The following is a 19,454-nucleotide window of genomic DNA, read 5'->3' on the forward strand; positions in this document are numbered from 1 at the left end:
GCACTTTCATCATTATCGGTGGTGTCCTGGTGTATGAACTGTATACGTGCTCCACATGAACTCGCTGAACTGCAGCTTCCAGCGATTTCCCCCAGTGTCCATTTCTGCAATTTCTGCAGGTATTTTGCTCATCTTTGCAAACTCCGGCTGAATGTATGCCTCCACGCCTCCAGCATGAGTTGCGGTTTGAAACAAAAGGTCCCTTGCCAGTCGATCGTCCCTGACTGCCCCTGTTATTGTCCTTGAGTGCACCATTAACAGGTGTTGATGGCCCCATTACTGGCCGCATTGTCCCTTGCAATGGCGTGAATCGCTGTTCAGCTTGCCATTGTCTCTGTCGAACTCCCCCTCTGGGTTCGACTACATGTTGGGGCATGCCTGACTGCCCCTGTCTGCCTGGAGAACTGTGTGCTGCTTTAACAATGTTGAATCTCTGTCCCAACCATTCCTTAACACAGTACCTCTCGTCTGTTCTGCTCGTGGCCATGCTCGCGTGGTTTAAATCCCAGTTTCTTGTCGCCATTGATACGTCCTTACTACACAGTATATATGCACACGAGGCCCATGCTTGAGAGAAGGTCAGTCTGTGACCTGTCCTTTATTCCTTAGCACTCAAGTGATGAAGGTGGGTGGAGCTTCCCCTTTTATACCTGAAGGTCCAGGTTAGGAGTGTCTCCCACCTAGTAGTCAGTGTTCTCACAGTGTACAACTTAGGTCAGTTTATACATGGGTTACAATGCTGGTTGAATACATGACAACAGGTTTATTAATTATCTCTATGAAATATATCAACCTATAGGTTGAGTCAATAGCTGTCGGCTCATGAAGATTTTAGTGTTACTGTAAATCCAATTTATGTAATGCATTAGCCCTCCAGACAGTAGATAAAAGACCCAGATGTCGTAAAGGCTGGTGCTTTCATTATCACTAACTACTATAATACTCAGATATATCACAACTGCTAATACAAAAATGGAACGCTCATGGCTATTTCATTTATAGAAAACACCTTCTACATAATTTACTGTTCACTATAACACACTTTTGGGTTATTCCCGGGAGACAGTTTTGCGGTTATCTTTACTGGCTCCCCAGTTTCACCTCTTTGATTACTAGATGACAGATGAATATTGATATATACACTGGTGAATCCAAACCTGATTTTAAAGAGGGGGGAAATTTTAATTATATTGCCTTTGGCACAGTTGACCACTCCATCCTCCTCCAACGCCTCTCCACCATCGTCCAGCTAGGTGGGACTGCACTCGCCTGGACTATCTAATCGTAGACAGAAAATCTCCAGCAATGGCTTCTCTTCCCACTCCCGCATCGTTACCTCTGGTGTCCCCCAAGGATCTGTCCTTGGCCCCCTCTTATTTTTCATCTATATGCTGTCCCTTTGATGATATCATCCGAAAACACGGAGTCAGTTTCCACATGTACTGTGACGATATCCAGCTCTATCTTGCCACCACTTTTCTTGTTCCTTGCTTGATATCTAAATTGTCAGATTGCTTAATACAGTACTGGATGAGCAGAAATGTTCTCCATTTAAATATTGGGAAGACCAAAGCCATTATCTTTGGTCCCCACCACAAACTGCGTTCCCGAACCACTGACTCCATCCTTCTCCCTAGCATAAATCTGAAGGTGAACAAGACTGTTCGCAACCTAGGTGTCATATTTGACCCTGAAATGAGTTTCCAGCCACATATCCGCGACATAACTAAAACCGCTTTTTCCAACTCTGTAACATTGCCCGCCTCCGCCCCTGCCTCAGCTCTTCTGCTGCTGAATTCCTTATTCATGCCTCTAGACTTCACTACTCCAACTCACTCCAGGCTGGTCTCCCATACTCTACACTACGTAAACTTGAGGTCATCCAAAACTCAGCAGCCTGTGTACTAACTCGCACCAAGTCGAGATCACCCATCACCCCTGTGCTTTCTGACCTACATTGGCTCCTGTTTAAACAACGCCTCAATTTCAAAATTCTTATTCTTGTTTACAAATCCCTCCATGACCTTGCCCCTCCCTATCTCTGTAATCTCCTGAGATATCCGTGCTCCTCAAATTCTGCCCTTTTGAACATCCCTGATTATACCTGCTCAACCATCGGTGGCCGTGCCTTCAACTGCCTGAGCTCTAACCTCTGGAACTCCCGCCCTAAACCTCTACGCCTCTCTATCTCTCTTTCCTCCTTTAAGATGCTGCTTAAATCCTACCTCTTTGACCAAACTGCCGTCATTTCTTCCTATGTGGCTCGGTGTCAAGTGTATTTGTTTTGTCTTATTACACTGCTGTGAAGTGCCTTGGGATGTTTTACTACATTAAAGGTGCTTTATAAATAAAAGTTATTAAGCTGGAAAAAATAGCACAGAGAAAAAAAAAGAAAGACATGCAGTTATATAGCACCTATCATGACCTCAGGATGTCCCATAGCGCTTTGCAGCTAATGAAGTATTTTTGAAGCAAAGTCACTGTTGTAATGTTGGACACTCAGACCCCATATTGGTGGCCTTACCGCCCACTGCCACCTGCTGCCGCTGACTGCCGCCGAGTCTTGCTGCCGTTTTCCGCTCTCTCCCAGTTTCCACTTGGGCTGGTGCGAGCGGTCGGTGAGAAGGACTGCTGAGTTCAGGCTGTTCTTACCCTAACGGTAGGTATGAAGGCATGAAATAAAAGGTGTGAACATCTTAAAAAAACATTTTTTACAGCGACTTACCTAGACGGGGTCCCCGGAAGGTGTTCCGGTGGGTTTTTTTTTGGTAAAGTTTTTTTTTACTTTCCAGAGTTCACCCCCTCCCTGGGCCTGACTCCATCCTTGGCGGCACTTGGGCGGCAAGCTCATTTGCCACCGATATTGAGAGCTCCCACCCACTGCCGCCCAGATTGACGGAGTAAGCATTATTTTGCCACCGAGCGGTACGGCTGCCTCTTCTAGAGGAATCTTTCAGGCAAAGTACCGCCCGGTCTCTCGGCGACCATCGGCGGTCCTTTGGGCGGTAAATGGCCGGCTCTTGCAACTCATGAAATCCGGGGCCCAAGAATGATGGCTACATCTATGTGTAAAGTTAAAAAAACATATATTTTTACCAAACTATCGTGTTATGACACGTTAATGTTTTCTTTAGCTTTACACACAGGGACCTATATTCTGAGGCTGCTGGATGCTCACTGGGAAATTAAATATTTATCAGGAGCTTGTGGTTTACTGGGAACTTTTTCTGACCTTTACCAGGTTCAAGATATGTCCCCACTCACCATGCTGGAAGAAGTTACCACAGTGGAGAGCAGACAAGATGTGGCTGCTACACTGGTGAAGATTTTCCTGGGTCAGGGCCTGGTGGTGCCATTTCTCGACTACCTCAATATGAGAGAAGTGAACAGAACAAGTAAGTACTGAATTCAGCAACAGACTCCGAGATGAATTTTTCCCACAGTCTGTGAATGAGCAGGAGAATCCACTCTTTATTTAGCTGCACAGTCGATAATAACAGACATGTCCTTATATACAAAGGAAACAGCACTGGGTCAATTTAATAGTTTGAAAGGGTAATCAGAACTACTGTAGAATGTGTTGCTGTTTAAAACTTCGCTCTTCCCCACACATCATTTTTGGGGGTAAGTGAAAGACAATACTGGAAGTTCCCCCAATCTGCCATTTTGGAATCGGAAGCAAGTATTTACATAACTCCAATATAGCTCAGGGACATCACAAGATGGTTCTGGCTCCCCACCTCTCAGCAGCAGACAGTACATCCAATGAATCCAGAAATTTCTTCCCCGGCCTGTTAAATAATTCATTTTATTTTTCCATATTTTGACGGGAAATGAGACATTAAAACAAAAGAGAAAACGGTCACAACACTTGGCGTTCTGGGAGCACATCGTGGGAATTTGGGCACACCAGAATGATTGGAAAACCATGAGAGCACTCACCTTAACGCCCAATATGTGCCCCCGGAATACCTTCCTGAAATACCTTTGTCTATTGTTTTAATGCTTAATTGAAACAATAGAGAAGGGATTTCATACCAAAGTGTTAGTGTGCATGTTACAAATGTTGTAGAGTGCAATTTTAACCTGTGTAATTCACACACCTCCTCCTCCTCCTCACACAGTCCCTTAGTAAAGGTTCAGCTCCACTCCCACAGCACTGTACACAAATATAGGGAGACCTTTTTATTACAAAGGACACCAAGTCTCTTTCAAGCCCCTCCAGCAAGTTTCTAATAAGCTTTTAATGGTTCAGCGGAAATTTAGTGTAAAGTATTTGTAATAATGAGGTTCCACTTCAGCAGACGGGGAGAACCTTGGTAACTTTACTCCTCTTATAATTTTCTTCCTTTATATTCTATTTTTCTACCAGAACTTGCTCCTTGGCCTGTCCGAATAGTTAGAGGTTTTCATGCACCCTTCAGCTCAAAGATGTTTTTCCCTGTAAGTTGCTGGAAGTGAGAGCTGATAATGACACAGAGAGGGCAACAGGGCATCTGGGAACTTGGTGGACAACGGGACCAACAGTCCTTAACCAATGAGTTTAAGGGATTGAGATATAAAGAGATGAAAGATTGAGAAGGAGGGTGAATTAACATGGGTGAATTCGTCAATTCAGGCACAGAAAGAGAAATAAAGAGAGGGAAAGTAACATTGGATGAAGAGAGAAATAGGAAAGTAAAAAAAAAAATTGCAATTTGTAATTTTTAATGTCTCCAACAACAATTCACTACCTGAAGGAATGAGACTGCACACTTTAAATTGTTCACTTTCTGGGCAACAGAGGTTGATTATTAACAGTTATCATGTCATTAAAAGGGTACTTATGCTATTAATTACTAGTCTTTACTTTCAGTGACAAGATTAATGGCCAATTAATGTGCAAATTCAACAATTTCAGGGGGAGGTTAAGTGTTGTTTTTGCGAAGTGAAGCGACGCAAAATATCCAAAAATTTGTGGCATTTCGCAATTTGCAATTCACGGGTATCTCTTCCTCACCACAAGTTGCTGACTGATTTGCACATTACTAACAGTGTGCTTTGTTCACACGCCATTATTTATTCAGAAAATTCTGCCCTATGGGGCCGAATTTGCCCCGCGCTGGATTTGCAGTACATAATTCGAATTAGCTTTTTAAAAAAATCTCTGGCGCGGATTTGGGCTCTTTGTGGATAACAAAAGTTATTATTGCGTTAACAGAGTGCTTTCGCGGTGCTCACGGGGTGCTACACTCAGCGCCACACTCAACACAACAGCGCCATGCTGATGACATCAGCGCGACGCGGATATGTTGCGTCACGCTGACGCCTCACAATGCCCCTCCCCTTTTAAAGGGGAAGGCTGCTGCAAACTCTGCAGCCTCTTTACTGCCGCCCACTGGGCCACCAGGGAGGGTTTCAGCTGGGCCAGGGGCCAAGCAGGGGTGCCGCATTACCATCTTCCCTTTAAGAGCGGCCGGGGCATCACAGCCACAATTTCTCGCCCCGAGAAGCTGCCGTTAGCATCGCGCCATGCCGACCTCGCGTCCCACGGCGACAGTTTCCCCCAAAGGGCGCAAAGGGGTCGGTGCGGGGCGATAAGGGGTCAGCAAGCCCAATGATCACAGCATCGCCATGCGTGCGCTGCGGCGGTGCGCTAATCGTGGAGCACGGTGTAAACCACATTTCGCTGGCTGAGGCCCGGGGAGCAAATCCGCTCCCGTCAATGTGGCCGCCCCGGTGGGCTAACTGATTAGCGCACCATTATTGCTGGCTGGCGGAGTGAACTGGCCCTGCGCTAAGGATCAATTTTGGCCCCTATATGTTTCACTCAGTCTGTTTCCCTATTGTTATTCATTGCTCACTGCGTTTCTCTTCCTTTGGAACTTGGGTCTCTATCTTTCTGATCCACCTCTTCACTGTAAACATTCTGTATTTAGAAGGAATCATTAAAGATGGAGTCCAGCCTATTAGCGCAGCCATGGATCACGGGTACACAAGTTACGCTCCTTCACTCAGAGCACATTACAATCTGCCTTTCACTTTGAAAATAAGTTTAGATGCCCCTATAAATGCCCATACCTGTTGGGTATTGAAGCAAAATTTATGAAAGACGAAAGCACGATTTCTATTTCTATCACACCTTACGTCATCAAAACATCTCCAAGCACACAGACGGTGAATTGTGAGTTCAATAACTATTATGTGAGTAAATATTATATGAGCAGAGTTGATCTCCAGTCATCTTGGTTAATCCTTGCCACTGGACCAAGACCTAGCTCTGTCAAGTCCGTGTGGTGGCTGGTGTGCAACGGCCACCCCACATTAAAAAAATCCACGCACAGGGCATCTTCCACCCTTCAGGATGTTGTTCAGGACCTGGAATATTAGGTCCTTCATTGAAACACCTGTGAAGTCATCCCTTTGTGCCGTGGAAGCAAGTCATCTTTGACTTGAGCGACCGCCTATGATGATGATGTGAGTAAATGTGGCATTCTGTACCAGAAACACATCACAGACAGCAGTAAGATAAATAACAAGTCTATCTGTTTTCAGGTGCTGTTGCTTGAGGGATGAATGTTGACCAGGTCACTAGGAGAATGCAATAAGTTTCTTTGAATCGGGAACTTTAACATCCGTCAGAACAGGCAGACAGGACTTTAGTTTAAGGACTGGTTCACAGAAAGCACCATTGTCAATTCAGTAATTCCTCTGTAATGCATTCTAGTATCAGCCTACATTGTGCACTTATGTTCTGAAGTGGAGCTTTAAACCCACGACCTTCGTACTCCAACTGAGCCAAGGAATTTTCCCAGATTTTTTTTTCCCTAATTGGCCTGGGTTTTTATCTGGTTTTTGCCTCGCCCAGGAGATCACATGGCTCCGGTTGGGGTGGAGAATGTTTCAGTATAAGGGGCTTCACAGTTGTGTGGAGTGGACTGGTTGGGCCGGATGCCCTTTACCTTTCTGCCATTGTTCATTGCCCATAGGTTTATATGTAACCTTCAGGGCTGCTGACTGAGAGCCGTGCGGCTCTTTGTCGGCCGGCATGATGGGCCGAAATGGCCTCCTTCTGCGCTGTAGATTTCTATGTTTCAATGTTTCCAAGGTAATGGCTAGATCTGAATTATTTAAGGGGCCCTGTGCTGAGAAAAGCAAAACGGTGTAAGAACATTTTTCAGAGGTGCAGATTTGGCTGGACACAAATCGAGGTCCGAGGGTAAGACTTCATTTATGCATCAGGAGGCCTGGCTAGGGCTACTGTGAGACAGTACCACTCCTTCCAAACATCACCTTTGTGCTTCATGTCTTCATTAAAAGCATAATTGTAAACTATTAGACTACAATTCTGCTCATCATGCCAACACCAAACTTTGATGTTTAACATTGGGTACTTTTGGTAGCCATGGTTGTACCTTTTCAGATTTTGCTTCACACCAGCAATGTAGTGTAAACACAGCGTGACTCCAGAGTCAGGGCCCAATGCGATACCACACCAAAGAGGAGCGAGATTCGCATGAGTTGGTGGCACTGCACTTCACTCTGGAGTCAGTTTTGGCCTTGAGCCCAAATTTACACATGCATGTTTAGTATTGGTGCAAACCAAAAGCTGCTTCACCCCAATGCTGAACTTGTAGTGGGAGCTTGCAGTGACATAATAGCCTGTGCGCAATAACCTGTCTGATCTAGCGGCCAGTTAATCATATCATGGTTTGGAGTGTACCACAGGTTGTGTTGTTCTGTCTATCAGAATCATGTTTCCAAAGCTCTCTGTATCATTAGACGATAGCAAAGGAAATGATTGTTGTTCCAGATCATCAATTCCAGTTGAAGTTATCAAAGGTTATTTCAGTGCAGAGCTGAACATGGTGTTTGTAAGCTGTATCAACACTTCAATCATGTAATGCAAACAGAAGTTTAAAAGGATCTTAATGGAATCCGAAGAAGGAATGAGTTTGTTGTCTTTTGTTCTTTGTCTGCTCATATCTTTTTTATATTTTGCTCATAATAAATTATTGAGTGTTATGTCTTATGTGCCTCATGGCATTAGATTCTTGGCACAAAGCTTATTTTATATGGAACTATCCAATAGGTTTTGCAGAGCATGAAAAGCATTACTGACCGACCAGAGCAGGGTGGGTTTTGGCACCATTTACTTTACTTTGCTTAATTATTTGTGTGTCACAATCTTTATAAAGGACTACCTCATTCGAGAAAAGTTTCTGTGCTTTATCCTAATGTAGTTAAAGCTGCATGCCACCCTCCTGTTACCATTGATTTATTCTGATTGCCTTTAATTCTGATTGATTCCAGTAATATGATCAAAATCTCCGATGATTTGTTACCCTTAATGCATAAGGGTATTTTGGCTGTAGATTCTGTGAGATTTATTTCTGTTTGCTGTTCACAACAGTAAAGCACGAGCTCAACTAATGTTTTTAAGAATCACAGTCTTCATTGTAACGGAAAGATAAAAGCTACAACAATGCCATACCTGTGTTGGTACAAAAACGTTATTTGTAAGTGACGTAAGGACATTTCCAGGATTCACTGGATGTGTTTTGATAATTATACCATCATATCATTGTCTCTGGTAAATCTGATAATGGTTTACTAATGTCCGTTAGGGAAGGAAATCTGCCATCCTTACCTGGTCTGGCCTATATGTGAATCCAGACCCACAGCAATGTTGACTCTTAATTGCCCTCTGAAATGGCCTAGCAAGCCACTCGGTTGTAACAAAACCGCTATGAGAAACAGTAAGAAGAATAAAACCGGATGGACCACGCGGCATCGACCTCGGCACCAGCTACGGACAAGACAATGACACAGCCAGCCCAATCAACCCTGCAAAGTCCTCACCAACATCTGGGGACGTGCCAAAATTGAGAGAGCTATCCCACAGACTGGTCAAGCAACAACATGACAATCATACTCACAGAATCATACCTTTCCTCCAATGTCCATCACCATCCCTGGATATATTCTGTCCCACCAGCAGGACAGACTCACCAGAGGAGGCGGCACAGTGGTATACAGTCGTGAGGGAGTAGCCGTGGAAGTCCTCAACATTGACTTTGGACCCCATGAAGTCTCATGGCTTCAGGTCAAGCATGGGCAAGGAAACCTGCTGCTGATTACCACCTACCGCCCTCCCTCAGCTGATGAATCCGTACTCCTCCATGTTGAACACGAAGTGGAAGATGCACTGAGAGTAGCAAGGGCACAGAAAGTACTCTGGGTACGGGGCTTCAAAGTCCATCACCAAAAGTGGCTCGGTGGCACTACTACTGACTGAGCTGGCCAAGTCCTAAGGAAGGTGGTGAGAGAAAGACATGAAGGGAAAGCCTACTTGACCTTGTCCTCACTAATCTGCCTGTCGCAGATGCATCTGTCCATGACAGCATTGGTACCAGTGACCACCGCACAGTCATTGTGGAGACGAAGTCCCGTCTTCACATTGAGGACACCCTCCATCATACTGTGTGGCACTATCACCGTCTAAATGGGATAGATCCAGAACAGATCTAGCAGCTCAAAACTCGGCATCCATGATACGCTGTGGGCCCTCAGCAGCAGCAGCAGAATTATATTCCATCACAATCTGTAACCTCACGGCCTGGCATATCCCTCACTCTACCATTACCATCAAGCCAGGGAACCAACCCTAGATTAATGAGGAGTGTAGAAGAGCATGCCAGGAGCAGCACAAGGCAAACCTAAAAATTAGGTGCCAACCTGGGGAAGCTGCAACACAGGACTACATGCATGCTAAACAGCGGAAGCAGCATGCATAGAAAGGGCTAAGTGATCCCACAATCAACAGATCAGATCAAAGCTCTGGTGGTAGATGGTGATGGAGCATTAAACAACTATCAGGAGGAGGAGGCTCATGAATATCCCCATCCTCAATATTGGCGGAACCCAGCACGTGAGTGCAAAAGACAAGACTGAAGCATTTGCAACTATCTTCAGCCAGAAGTGCCGAGTGGATGATCCATATCGGCCTCCTCCTGAGGTCCTCACAATCACAGAAGCCAGTCTTCAGCCAATTCGACTCACTCAACGTGATATCAAGAAACTGCTCAGTGCACTGGATACAGCAAAGGCTATAGGCCAAGACAACATCCCAGCTGTTATGCTGAAGACTTGTGCTCCAGAACTAACCGTGCCTCTAGCCAAACTGTTCCAGTACAGCTACAACACTGGCATTTATCCGACAATGTGGAAAACTACCCAGGTTTGACCTGTCCACAAAAGCAGGACAAATCCAATCCAGCCAATTACTGCCCCATCAGTCTACTCTCAGCAAAGTGACAGTGCTATCAAGCAGCACTTACTTACCAATAACCTGCTCACTGATGCTCCGTTTGAGTTCCACCAGAACCACTTGGCTGCAGATCTCATTACAGCCTTGGTCCAAACATGGTCAAAAGAACTGAATTCCAGAGGTGAAGTGAGAGAGACTGCCCTTGACATCAAGGTAGCATTGGACCGAGTGTGGCATCAAGGAGCCCTAGTAAAACTGAAGTAAATGGGAATCAGGGGGAAAACTCTCCACTGGCTGGAGTCATACCAAGTGCAAAGGAGGATGGTTGTGGTGGTTGGAGGTCAATCATCAAAGCCCCAGGACCTCGCTGCAGGAGTTCCTCAGGGCAGTGTCCTCGGCCCAACCATCTTCAGCTGCTTCATCAATGACCTTCCCTCCATCATAAGATCAGAAGTGGGGATGTTTGCTAACGACTGCACATTGTTCAGTGCCATTTGCAACTCCTCAGATAATGGAACAGTCCATGTCCACATGCAGCAAGATCTGGACAACATTCAGGCTTGGGCTGATAAGTGGCAAGTAACATTCGCACTACATAAGTGCCAGGCAATGATTATCTCCAACAAATGAGAGTCTAACCACTGCCCCATGACATTCAACGACATTACCTTTGCCAAATCCCCCACCATCAACATCCTGGGGATCATCATTGACCAGAAACTTAACTGGACCGGCCACATGAATACTGTGGCAACAAGAGCAGGTCAGAGGCTGGGTATTCTGCGGCAAGTGTCTCACCTCCTGACTCCCCAAAGTCGTTCCACTATTTACAAGGCACAAGTCAGGAGTGTGATGGAATACTCTCCACTTGCCTGGATGAGTTTAGCTCCAACAATGCTCAAGAAGCTCGACACCATCTAAGGCAAAGCAGCCCGCTTCATTGGCACCCCATCCACCACCTTAAACATTCACTCCCTCCACCACCAGCGCACCTTGGCTGCCGTGTGTACCATCTACAAGATGCACTGCAGCAACTCACCAAGGCTTCTTCGACAGCGCCTCCCAAACCTGCGACCTCTACCACCTAGAAGGACAAGGGCAGCGGGCGCATGGGAACACCATCACCTGCAAGTTCCCCTCCAAGTCACACACCATCCTGACTTGGAAGTATATCACTGTTCCTTCATCGTCGCTGGGTCAAAATCCTGGAACTCCCTCTCTAACAGCACTGTGGGAGTACCTTCACCACACGGACTGCAACGGTTCAAGAAGGCGGCTCGCCACCATCTTCTCGAGGGCAATTAGGGATGGGCAATAAATGCTGGCCTTGCCAACGACACCCACATCCCATGAACAAATAAAAAAAATCTGTTTTCATTAAAAACTAGGCTTAGCATTAAACACTTTCCTATCATTTTCTAATATCATGTAATGTAACGGGTAAGGTTCAAAATGTGTAATTTTCCATGCAATAGCAAGAATGTCAGTGTACCAGAGCAATTGTTGCTACTGTTGCAATTTTTCATATTATTAATTATGTCGACTGCTATGGCATGAAATGTGCAGTTCTGGTTTATATACATTCACGCTGAAATCTGACCGGGGTATCCAGGGTTAAAGTGGGGTCTACCCATTTGAATATTGTTGGCGGCTGCACCAGTATGGGTGGGATTTGTGAGCCCGCTTGGGCATGGGAGGGCGGTGGGGGGGGGGGGTTTGGAGGGCGGGGGGTAGGGGGGGGTAGAGAAGAAGCAGCAAGGGTAAGCTGCACAACGGCAGTTTCCAAGAACCTCAACATGTTGCCAATTGACCCCCTTTATAGAAGAACGGATTTTCCATGATGTAGCCTTCGGCTGTCCCCCCAGGACACTGGTTTCCTTCCAACAGCCAGAAAACTGTGTGCAAAGAGGCAGGAGCCATGGGAATTCTTGAAGCCCCATCTTGTCATAATGCCATGGGCCTTCTGGGGGGTTGATGTGACCTCTGCCCACCTCAGGCCCCGAGGCCCGGCAGAAACTTGGCTCAGATGCTTTTCTGTGTGAAAAGTCAGTGTTTAGGGATCCTTCGTAATTTTTCACCTTCTTTCACCAGCGTTACCCTCACTTTGTTCCCCAAGACCCAAGGAGACTCAGGGCCATTCTATTAATTATGTACATTTTATAAAGGAAAGATAAGAAAGACTTGCATTTATATAGTGCCTTTCACGACCACCGGACGTCTCAAAGCGCTTTACAGCCAATGAAGTACTTTGGAGTGCAGTCACTGTTGGAATGTTTTGTATGGGCTAGCACTTCCTTGTACAATGTTATCTGTCTCTTTAAATTAGTTCTGCAAGACTTTGCTTTTGATCAATGTATAGAACAAAAAATCCGACAGGCAGTAAAAGTAGCAATCATGACTGAGAATAGGATGAGCATGAACCTGAACAATAACTTGGCTCACCACATTTGCTCATGTTGTGTTTCCCTGTGCATGTGTGCTTGTGATTTCTGGGGTTTTGAAAGGTGGTGTTGCTGTACCAGGAATGGGATGGTGCTGGTGCCTTGAGCTGCACATTTACCACTTCAAGGGCTATTTTTTTCACCACAGCGCCAAAGGCACAGAGGCAGCCAGCAGTAAAAAAGGGTGTTTGCATGTTTCCATTTGTAGCAGGAGGATGGCTGAGTTCCCATTGCTGGCCTGTGCAAAAGTGTACAAAGTCTTTCACATCTGCAATCGTTTTTTGTGCTGCTGCTGGTGCTGTGAAGTCTACCACATAGTTCTTTGTTTTTGTTAGCTGGGTGTCTGATGCGCACGGAAACAGATCACCAAGTCTATCAACCAGATTACTGAGAAATCCACAAACAGGGAGCTTCCGTTTACTGGAGATGGAAAGCACATGTGCTCCCCTTAGGCGCAGATCGGTAAGAGTAAAGATTTAGCTGCTCCCAAGTGTGTACAGAGGTACTGCTGGAGTTTAACCAGGACACTAGTAAACTTCTAGCTGCTTGTCCAGCCTGGACTACCCTGGATACTAGGGCATTGTTAATCTGGAGTTGAATTTCAGCCCTCAGTGACATATGTACCCTCCAGACCTCATTAAGGGAACGATAACCTAATGGTAATATTACTGGACTAGTAATCCAGAAACCTGGACTAATGATCCAGAAACAAGAGAAAAAAAATAAAGATTTGCATTTATATAGTGACTTTCACAACCTCAGGACGTCGCAAAGCATTTTACAGCCACTAAAGTACTTTTTGAAGTGTAGTCACTGTTATAATGTAGGAGCCAATTAGCGCACAGCAAGCTCCCACAAGCAGCAATGTGATAATGACCAGATCATCTGTTTTTGTTATGTTGGTTGAGGGATAAATATTGGCCAGGACACCGGGGAGAACTCCCCTGCTCTTCTTCGAAATAGTGCCATGGAATCTTTTACGTCCAATTGAGAGGGCAGACAGGGCCTCGATTTAACGTCTCATCCGACAGACGGCACCTCTGACAGTGCAGCACTCCCTCAGCACTACACTGGAGTGTCACTGAGATTTTTGGGCTCAAAATTTCAAATCCCACCACGACAGCTGTGGAATTTAAATTCAGTTAATTAAATAAACCTGGAATAAAAGACTAGTGTCAGTAATGGTGACCATGAAACTACCAGATTGTTGTAAAAACCTGTCTGGTTCACTAATGTCCTTTAGGGAAGGAAATCTGACGTTGTGACCCGGTCTGGTCTATATGTGACTCCAGACTCTCAGCAACATGGTTGACTCTTAAATGCCCTCCAGGGCAATTAAGGATGGGCAATAAATGCTGGCTTTGCCAGCGATGCCCACATCACGTGAACTAATAAAAAAAATGAATGCAGCTGGCTGATCAATTATCAACTGTGCCATGCAGGATGGCACCCAGCCGGGCTGGGATATTGGATTACTAAATGTGCTCCAGAAATGCTGACTTGGTTGAATCTTCCATCAACAGGTGTTCCATCCAAGAGCCATTTTGACCACAGAAAGAAGCCACCTCTCCCACTCCAAGTTGGATAATTGCTAGCTGTTCATTAAACAACTGATAAGTGTAGGTTTGGGCGCTTGCTAGGTGGACTGTAAGTAACAGGAATGGCATGTGAGGCTGACTCCCCTTCTTGGGTGCTTGGCAACAGAGCCCTTTCTTTCTCATACAGTTTCCCCTTGATGCCACAGTGTTGTGCATCAGGCAGGTAGAGCAAATGAAAACCTCTTGTTGCATATCTAGGAACTCTAAACTAAAAGAAGAGTTATTTGGATATTTGTTGTGTTCACCACAAACACAATCTCTATTGGCTCTTCCTTCTTTCTTCAGCAAAGACCAAAGTGCCCTTAGCCCCTTCTCAGCATGTTCCTGTATCTAGGCTGAAGTTGGCATTCATCAGGATCTGAAGGTACTGATCGGAATCCATGTATCTTCTGATCGATCCTTTTGGGATCCCCCTTTTGAACTGCTCAAAGCCATAATACCACACCATAGCATCCTGCTGGGTAGCCCATTGTTTGAGATGGTAAGTGCATCTCCAGCAGAGTTTGTCAACAGCAAAATAGGGCACTAATTCTAGAAGAAAAGTTGCAAAAATTGGCTATTTAATCCCACAGTTTCACAGCTCTATGAGGATCACATAAAACACTAAGTCGAAAGCTTTACAATATAAACAGTTCTATATAATATAAACCATCCATCATTTATTCACCAGAGTACAGCCTAGGTCAGGATGAAGAAACGACCTTGATTCAGAGGAGGAGCTAGGATTGGGTCACAACCCAGTTGCACATTAATTTGAGGATAAATAATGGAGACTATTTGGTGCTAATTTGGATCTCCTGTGTTGCACCTTGATGCCGGTAAATACTTAATTTGTTCCCTCAAAAATAAAATGCAATTGAGCATGCTAGGAGTCAGGTGTGACAGTTCTATTCCAAGGGTAGGACGGGAGAGGCAAATACTTTTGTTAAGTTGCACAAATTGAGAGAGTCGGAGCTAAATATCACATTCAGAAGCTTGACCATCCCTAACAATGACTAGAATTGAACTGGAAATTCAACATGAAGCTTGCGTTTTTAATGAAATGCCAGGAAACCAATCGGGTTTAGCTTGTTGCCTTAGAAACTACATCTTTCCTCAATGCTAAAGACCACCGGCATCTCTGGAGCCTGAACATTAGCTGAAGTTGTTTAAATCAATTCGCAAGCATTCTGAACAGACAGGAGAAGGCACAGATTGCTTGTTAAACTCCTACAGCGCATCAGGTTGTGGCCTTTCACACTGAGGCTTTGCGCACAAGGTTGTGTGGGATGTGCATCCCAGAGGAGCCACATAATCACTTAAAAGTATCTCCATAAACAGCGTGCACTGACATTTAAGATTACTGCACACCGTCTACTTTGTGGGTTTAGATTGCACTCTATATTAAATAAAAAGGTTACTACTGCCTCAACACATACTTCAATTTAGTGAAAAATTATAACACAACTCTTCTCTCAGCATATTGTTCTCCCTTCCACCCCGCCCCCGTTCCACGGAATCCTTGACTTCAGTAAGATACCAGCAACTTTGACTTTAGTTGGGTACTGTTTCACTCACATCTGATTTGTTTCATTGAATCAAAAAAAGGTTAAAAATTGTCATTCACTGGCACGTTTATATTGGAAATGGGAAGTGTGTCGGGGAGGTTGGCACAATGACACAACATATCAATGATCCAGTGAGCTGGGCCATGCAGTGATGGGGTTCATATTGACTTTATCACGCATGGTGAATTCCCAATCTCCATGGTGCTGTCAGGGTGCAGCACTGCAACGAGTCCAGCTGGGTCCACACAGGAAGGAAGAAGATTAAAAAGATGAGTCACCCCTGAGGATTTTTTTCACATATTTAAGGTTGAGATGTGACATAAATTTGCAAATGGGTCACTTGCTTGCCCCATCACCACGTTACCTAAAGGAAGAGGAGGAAGCTTCATTTAATGTCTCTGAAGAGCATTTTATTCATTATTTATGAGGTCGATACTTGCTTAATCTATGTATTAAAATTGATATGTGTTATCATCTATTGCATGTTAATTGTATCCACACCTTTGTTACATTTGTAATTCTCAGTCATTCCTGTTGAGCATTTAGCCTTTTGTTATATATATCAGTCACAAAAACCCTACTCCCTCTTACAAGTCTGCGATTCTCCACCATGGCTGTTTTTAACTGTAACAGGGTAAGCAGTTTAGTTGAAGTGTTTATATTTCATATTTTTCAGTATACCTTTTTATATTTGAACTTTAGTCCCTTTCACGTCTCCTCCATGCCCTCAGCAATTTATTTTTGGTGACAGCCTTGGCTCAGTGGTAGCACTCTCACCTCTGAGTCAGGAGGTCATAGCTTCAAATCCAACTCCAGGTTGAGTGATTAAATCAAGGCTGACACGTCAGTGCAGTACTGAAATTAAACTGAGGCCCAGGCTGCCCTCGCGGATGGATGTGAAAGATCCCACGGCACGACTCAAGGAAGAGCAAAGGAGTTCTCCAAGTGTCCTAACAAACATTGATCGCTCAACCACCATCACTAAAAAACCATTATCAGAGAGAAATTCAGTAATCTGGAGAGAGAGAGAGAGAGAGAGTGAGTGAATGTTTGGACTCACAAGGAAAAAAGTTTAGATACTGAGGGAGAGAGAGGTGTTCAGATGCATGGTGATAGAAACATTCAGACCCAGTGGGAAAGAGATGTAGTGTGAAAATCAGATATCAAGTGATAGAAGTTCAGACACACAGAGAGGGAGAGAAAGTGGTAAAGATATAGAGGGACTTTCAGCCACTGTAGAGACACAGAAATAGAGAGAGGTCAAACAGATACACAAAGGATGGAGAGAGGGTTAAAAGCACCACAAGTGAAGAGAACCACAAGTACACCCAGGCAGAGAGCAAGAAAAAATAACAAGAGGCACAGGCTAGAACAGGAACTGACTTTGGTTATTTATGGCCATGGATGGACTTTGTAAGTGGAGCCGCCCAGGGGGACGTGCTTAAAAAATATGAAAATAAAATCACTTAACTCTAAAGCTGCAAGATTTTACTCCAACAGAATTAGATGTCTCCCTCCCCTGTCGAAGAATTAAGATTGGAGCGCCTGAGGCTGATGAAAGAAAGTCTGTAACTATAGGCTCTTTTAGATTACAGCTTGGTGCCAAATGGGTCCTGGGAGAGCATTGTCAAAATAGCCTCCTGATTGATAGCACTGCAGTAATATAAAAGCACATGACATACCCCATGGCAGGGGAAGCTCGTCTTCGAAGTATATGCCAGTGGTAGCTGCTTTGACAGACAAGTAAGGCAAGGTCACGCTACAAGTGACTGATTGATAGATTGTCTGTTACAAAATGTAACCATAGCTAAGAGATTTTTAACACTGCAAATATAATATGTGGTCATTTTTTGGCATCGGAAACTCCTGTCAAAGGGCCTCCCCATTCTTTTGTTTTTGAATTTTACTTGTTCAAAATAGTTTACAAAACATGCTTAGAATTCAATGTTTCATTCTCAAAAGATAGATAGTCATAAATTGGTTTGTAACAATCTCTTCCAAATCTTTAATGTCAGCTGCTTTGCTATTGAAGTCATGGGTGGCCTGGGGAGAGAGTTGATGTGACAAATGCTTTCTGTCAAAACCTCTGCATCCTCCCATCTAGGAAATTCACATTGGCTCAATACAATTGCTATTTGCTATTATAAGAGATGCTGAAGACCAAGAAGTCTGTTGCCCCTGCTGAAGGGCTCTAACTAGAAAATTAAACTTTCTACACACACTAGCTGATTGATCCATTGCCCATCTAGTTGTCCCTGGGATTTGAGCGCAGATGCTAAGCTTCCAGGCATTCCTGAAAACGTCACTTCCTATCCTCTGGCAAAATGGCCTTGCCTGCACAAGAACATGCAGTGTGCCCAACCCCTCCGATTGTTTTCCCTACCACTGGTGAAGGGACATTGAAATAACTTTCTACCCAATGTTGCTCATTGTTTTTACCTTGCTGTGCCATGGAATGTCTTTAAAAAAGAAAAAAAGATAGACTTGCATTTATGTAGCGCCTTGCATGACCTCAGGACATCCCAAAGCACTTTACAGCCAATGAAGTACTTTTGAAGTGTAGTCACTTTAGTAATGTGGGAAACGCGGCAGCCAATTTGCGCACAGCAAGCTCCCACAAACAGCAATGTGATAATGACCAGATAATCGGTTTTTAGTGACGTAGATTGAGGGATAAATATTGGCCAGCACATTGGGGATAACTCCCCTGCTCTTCTTCAAAATAGTGCCACGGGATCCTTTACGTCCACCTGAGATTTAGGACTCACATTTATCCACATTATACTTCATCTGCCATGCATTTGCCCACTCACCTAACCTATCCAAGTCACTCTGCAGCCTCTTAGCATCCTCCTCGCAGCTCACACTGCCGCCCAACTTAGTGTCATCCGCAAATTTGGAGATACTACATTTAATCCCCTCGTCTAAATCATTAATGTACAGTGTAAACAGCTGGGGCCCCAGCACAGAACCTTGCGGTACCCCACTAGTCACTGCCTGCCATTCTGAAAAGTACCCATTTACTCCTACTCTTTGCTTCCTGTCTGACAACCAGTTCTCAATCCATGTCAGCACACTACCCCCAATCCCATGTGCTTTAACTTTGCACATTAATCTCTTGTGTGGGACCTTGTCGAAAGCCTTCTGAAAGTCCAAATATACCACACCAACTGGTTCTCCGTTGTCCACTCTACTGGAAACATCCTCAAAAAATTCCAGAAGATTTGTCAAGCATGATTTCCCCTTCACAAATCCATGCTGACTTGGACCTATCATGTCACCTCTTTCCAAATGCGCTGCTATGACATCCTTAATAACTGATTCCATCATTTTACTGAGGTCAGGCTGACCGGTCTATAATTCCCTGTTTTCTCTCTCCCTCCTTTTTTAAAAAGAGGGGTTACATTGGCTACCCTCCACTCGATAGGAACTGATCCAGAGTCAATGGAATGTTGGAAAATGACTGTCAATGCATCCACTATTTCCAAGGCCACCTCCTTAAGTACACTGGGATGCAGTCCATCAGGCCCTGGGGATTTATCGGCCTTCAATCCCATCAATTTCCCCAACACAATTTCCCGACTAATAAGGATTTCCCTCAGTTCCTCCTCCTTACAAG

General features: G+C 44.7%; 1 protein-coding gene across 1 annotated transcript in view; it reads left to right on the top strand.

Annotated features, from left to right (window-relative positions):
* The window catches only part of LOC139268296 (rasGAP-activating-like protein 1), a 328,378-nt gene that overhangs the window by 174,876 nt on the left and 134,048 nt on the right, over nt 1-19,454 (top strand). The window contains exon 11 of the mRNA XM_070886357.1: nt 3,242-3,395. Coding sequence (XP_070742458.1) covers nt 3,242-3,395 — 154 coding nt within the window. The remainder of the gene's footprint in view (nt 1-3,241; nt 3,396-19,454) is intronic.

The sequence above is a fragment of the Pristiophorus japonicus genome, chromosome 8, assembly GCF_044704955.1.
Source record: "Pristiophorus japonicus isolate sPriJap1 chromosome 8, sPriJap1.hap1, whole genome shotgun sequence".
Classification (NCBI taxonomy): domain Eukaryota; kingdom Metazoa; phylum Chordata; class Chondrichthyes; family Pristiophoridae; genus Pristiophorus; species Pristiophorus japonicus.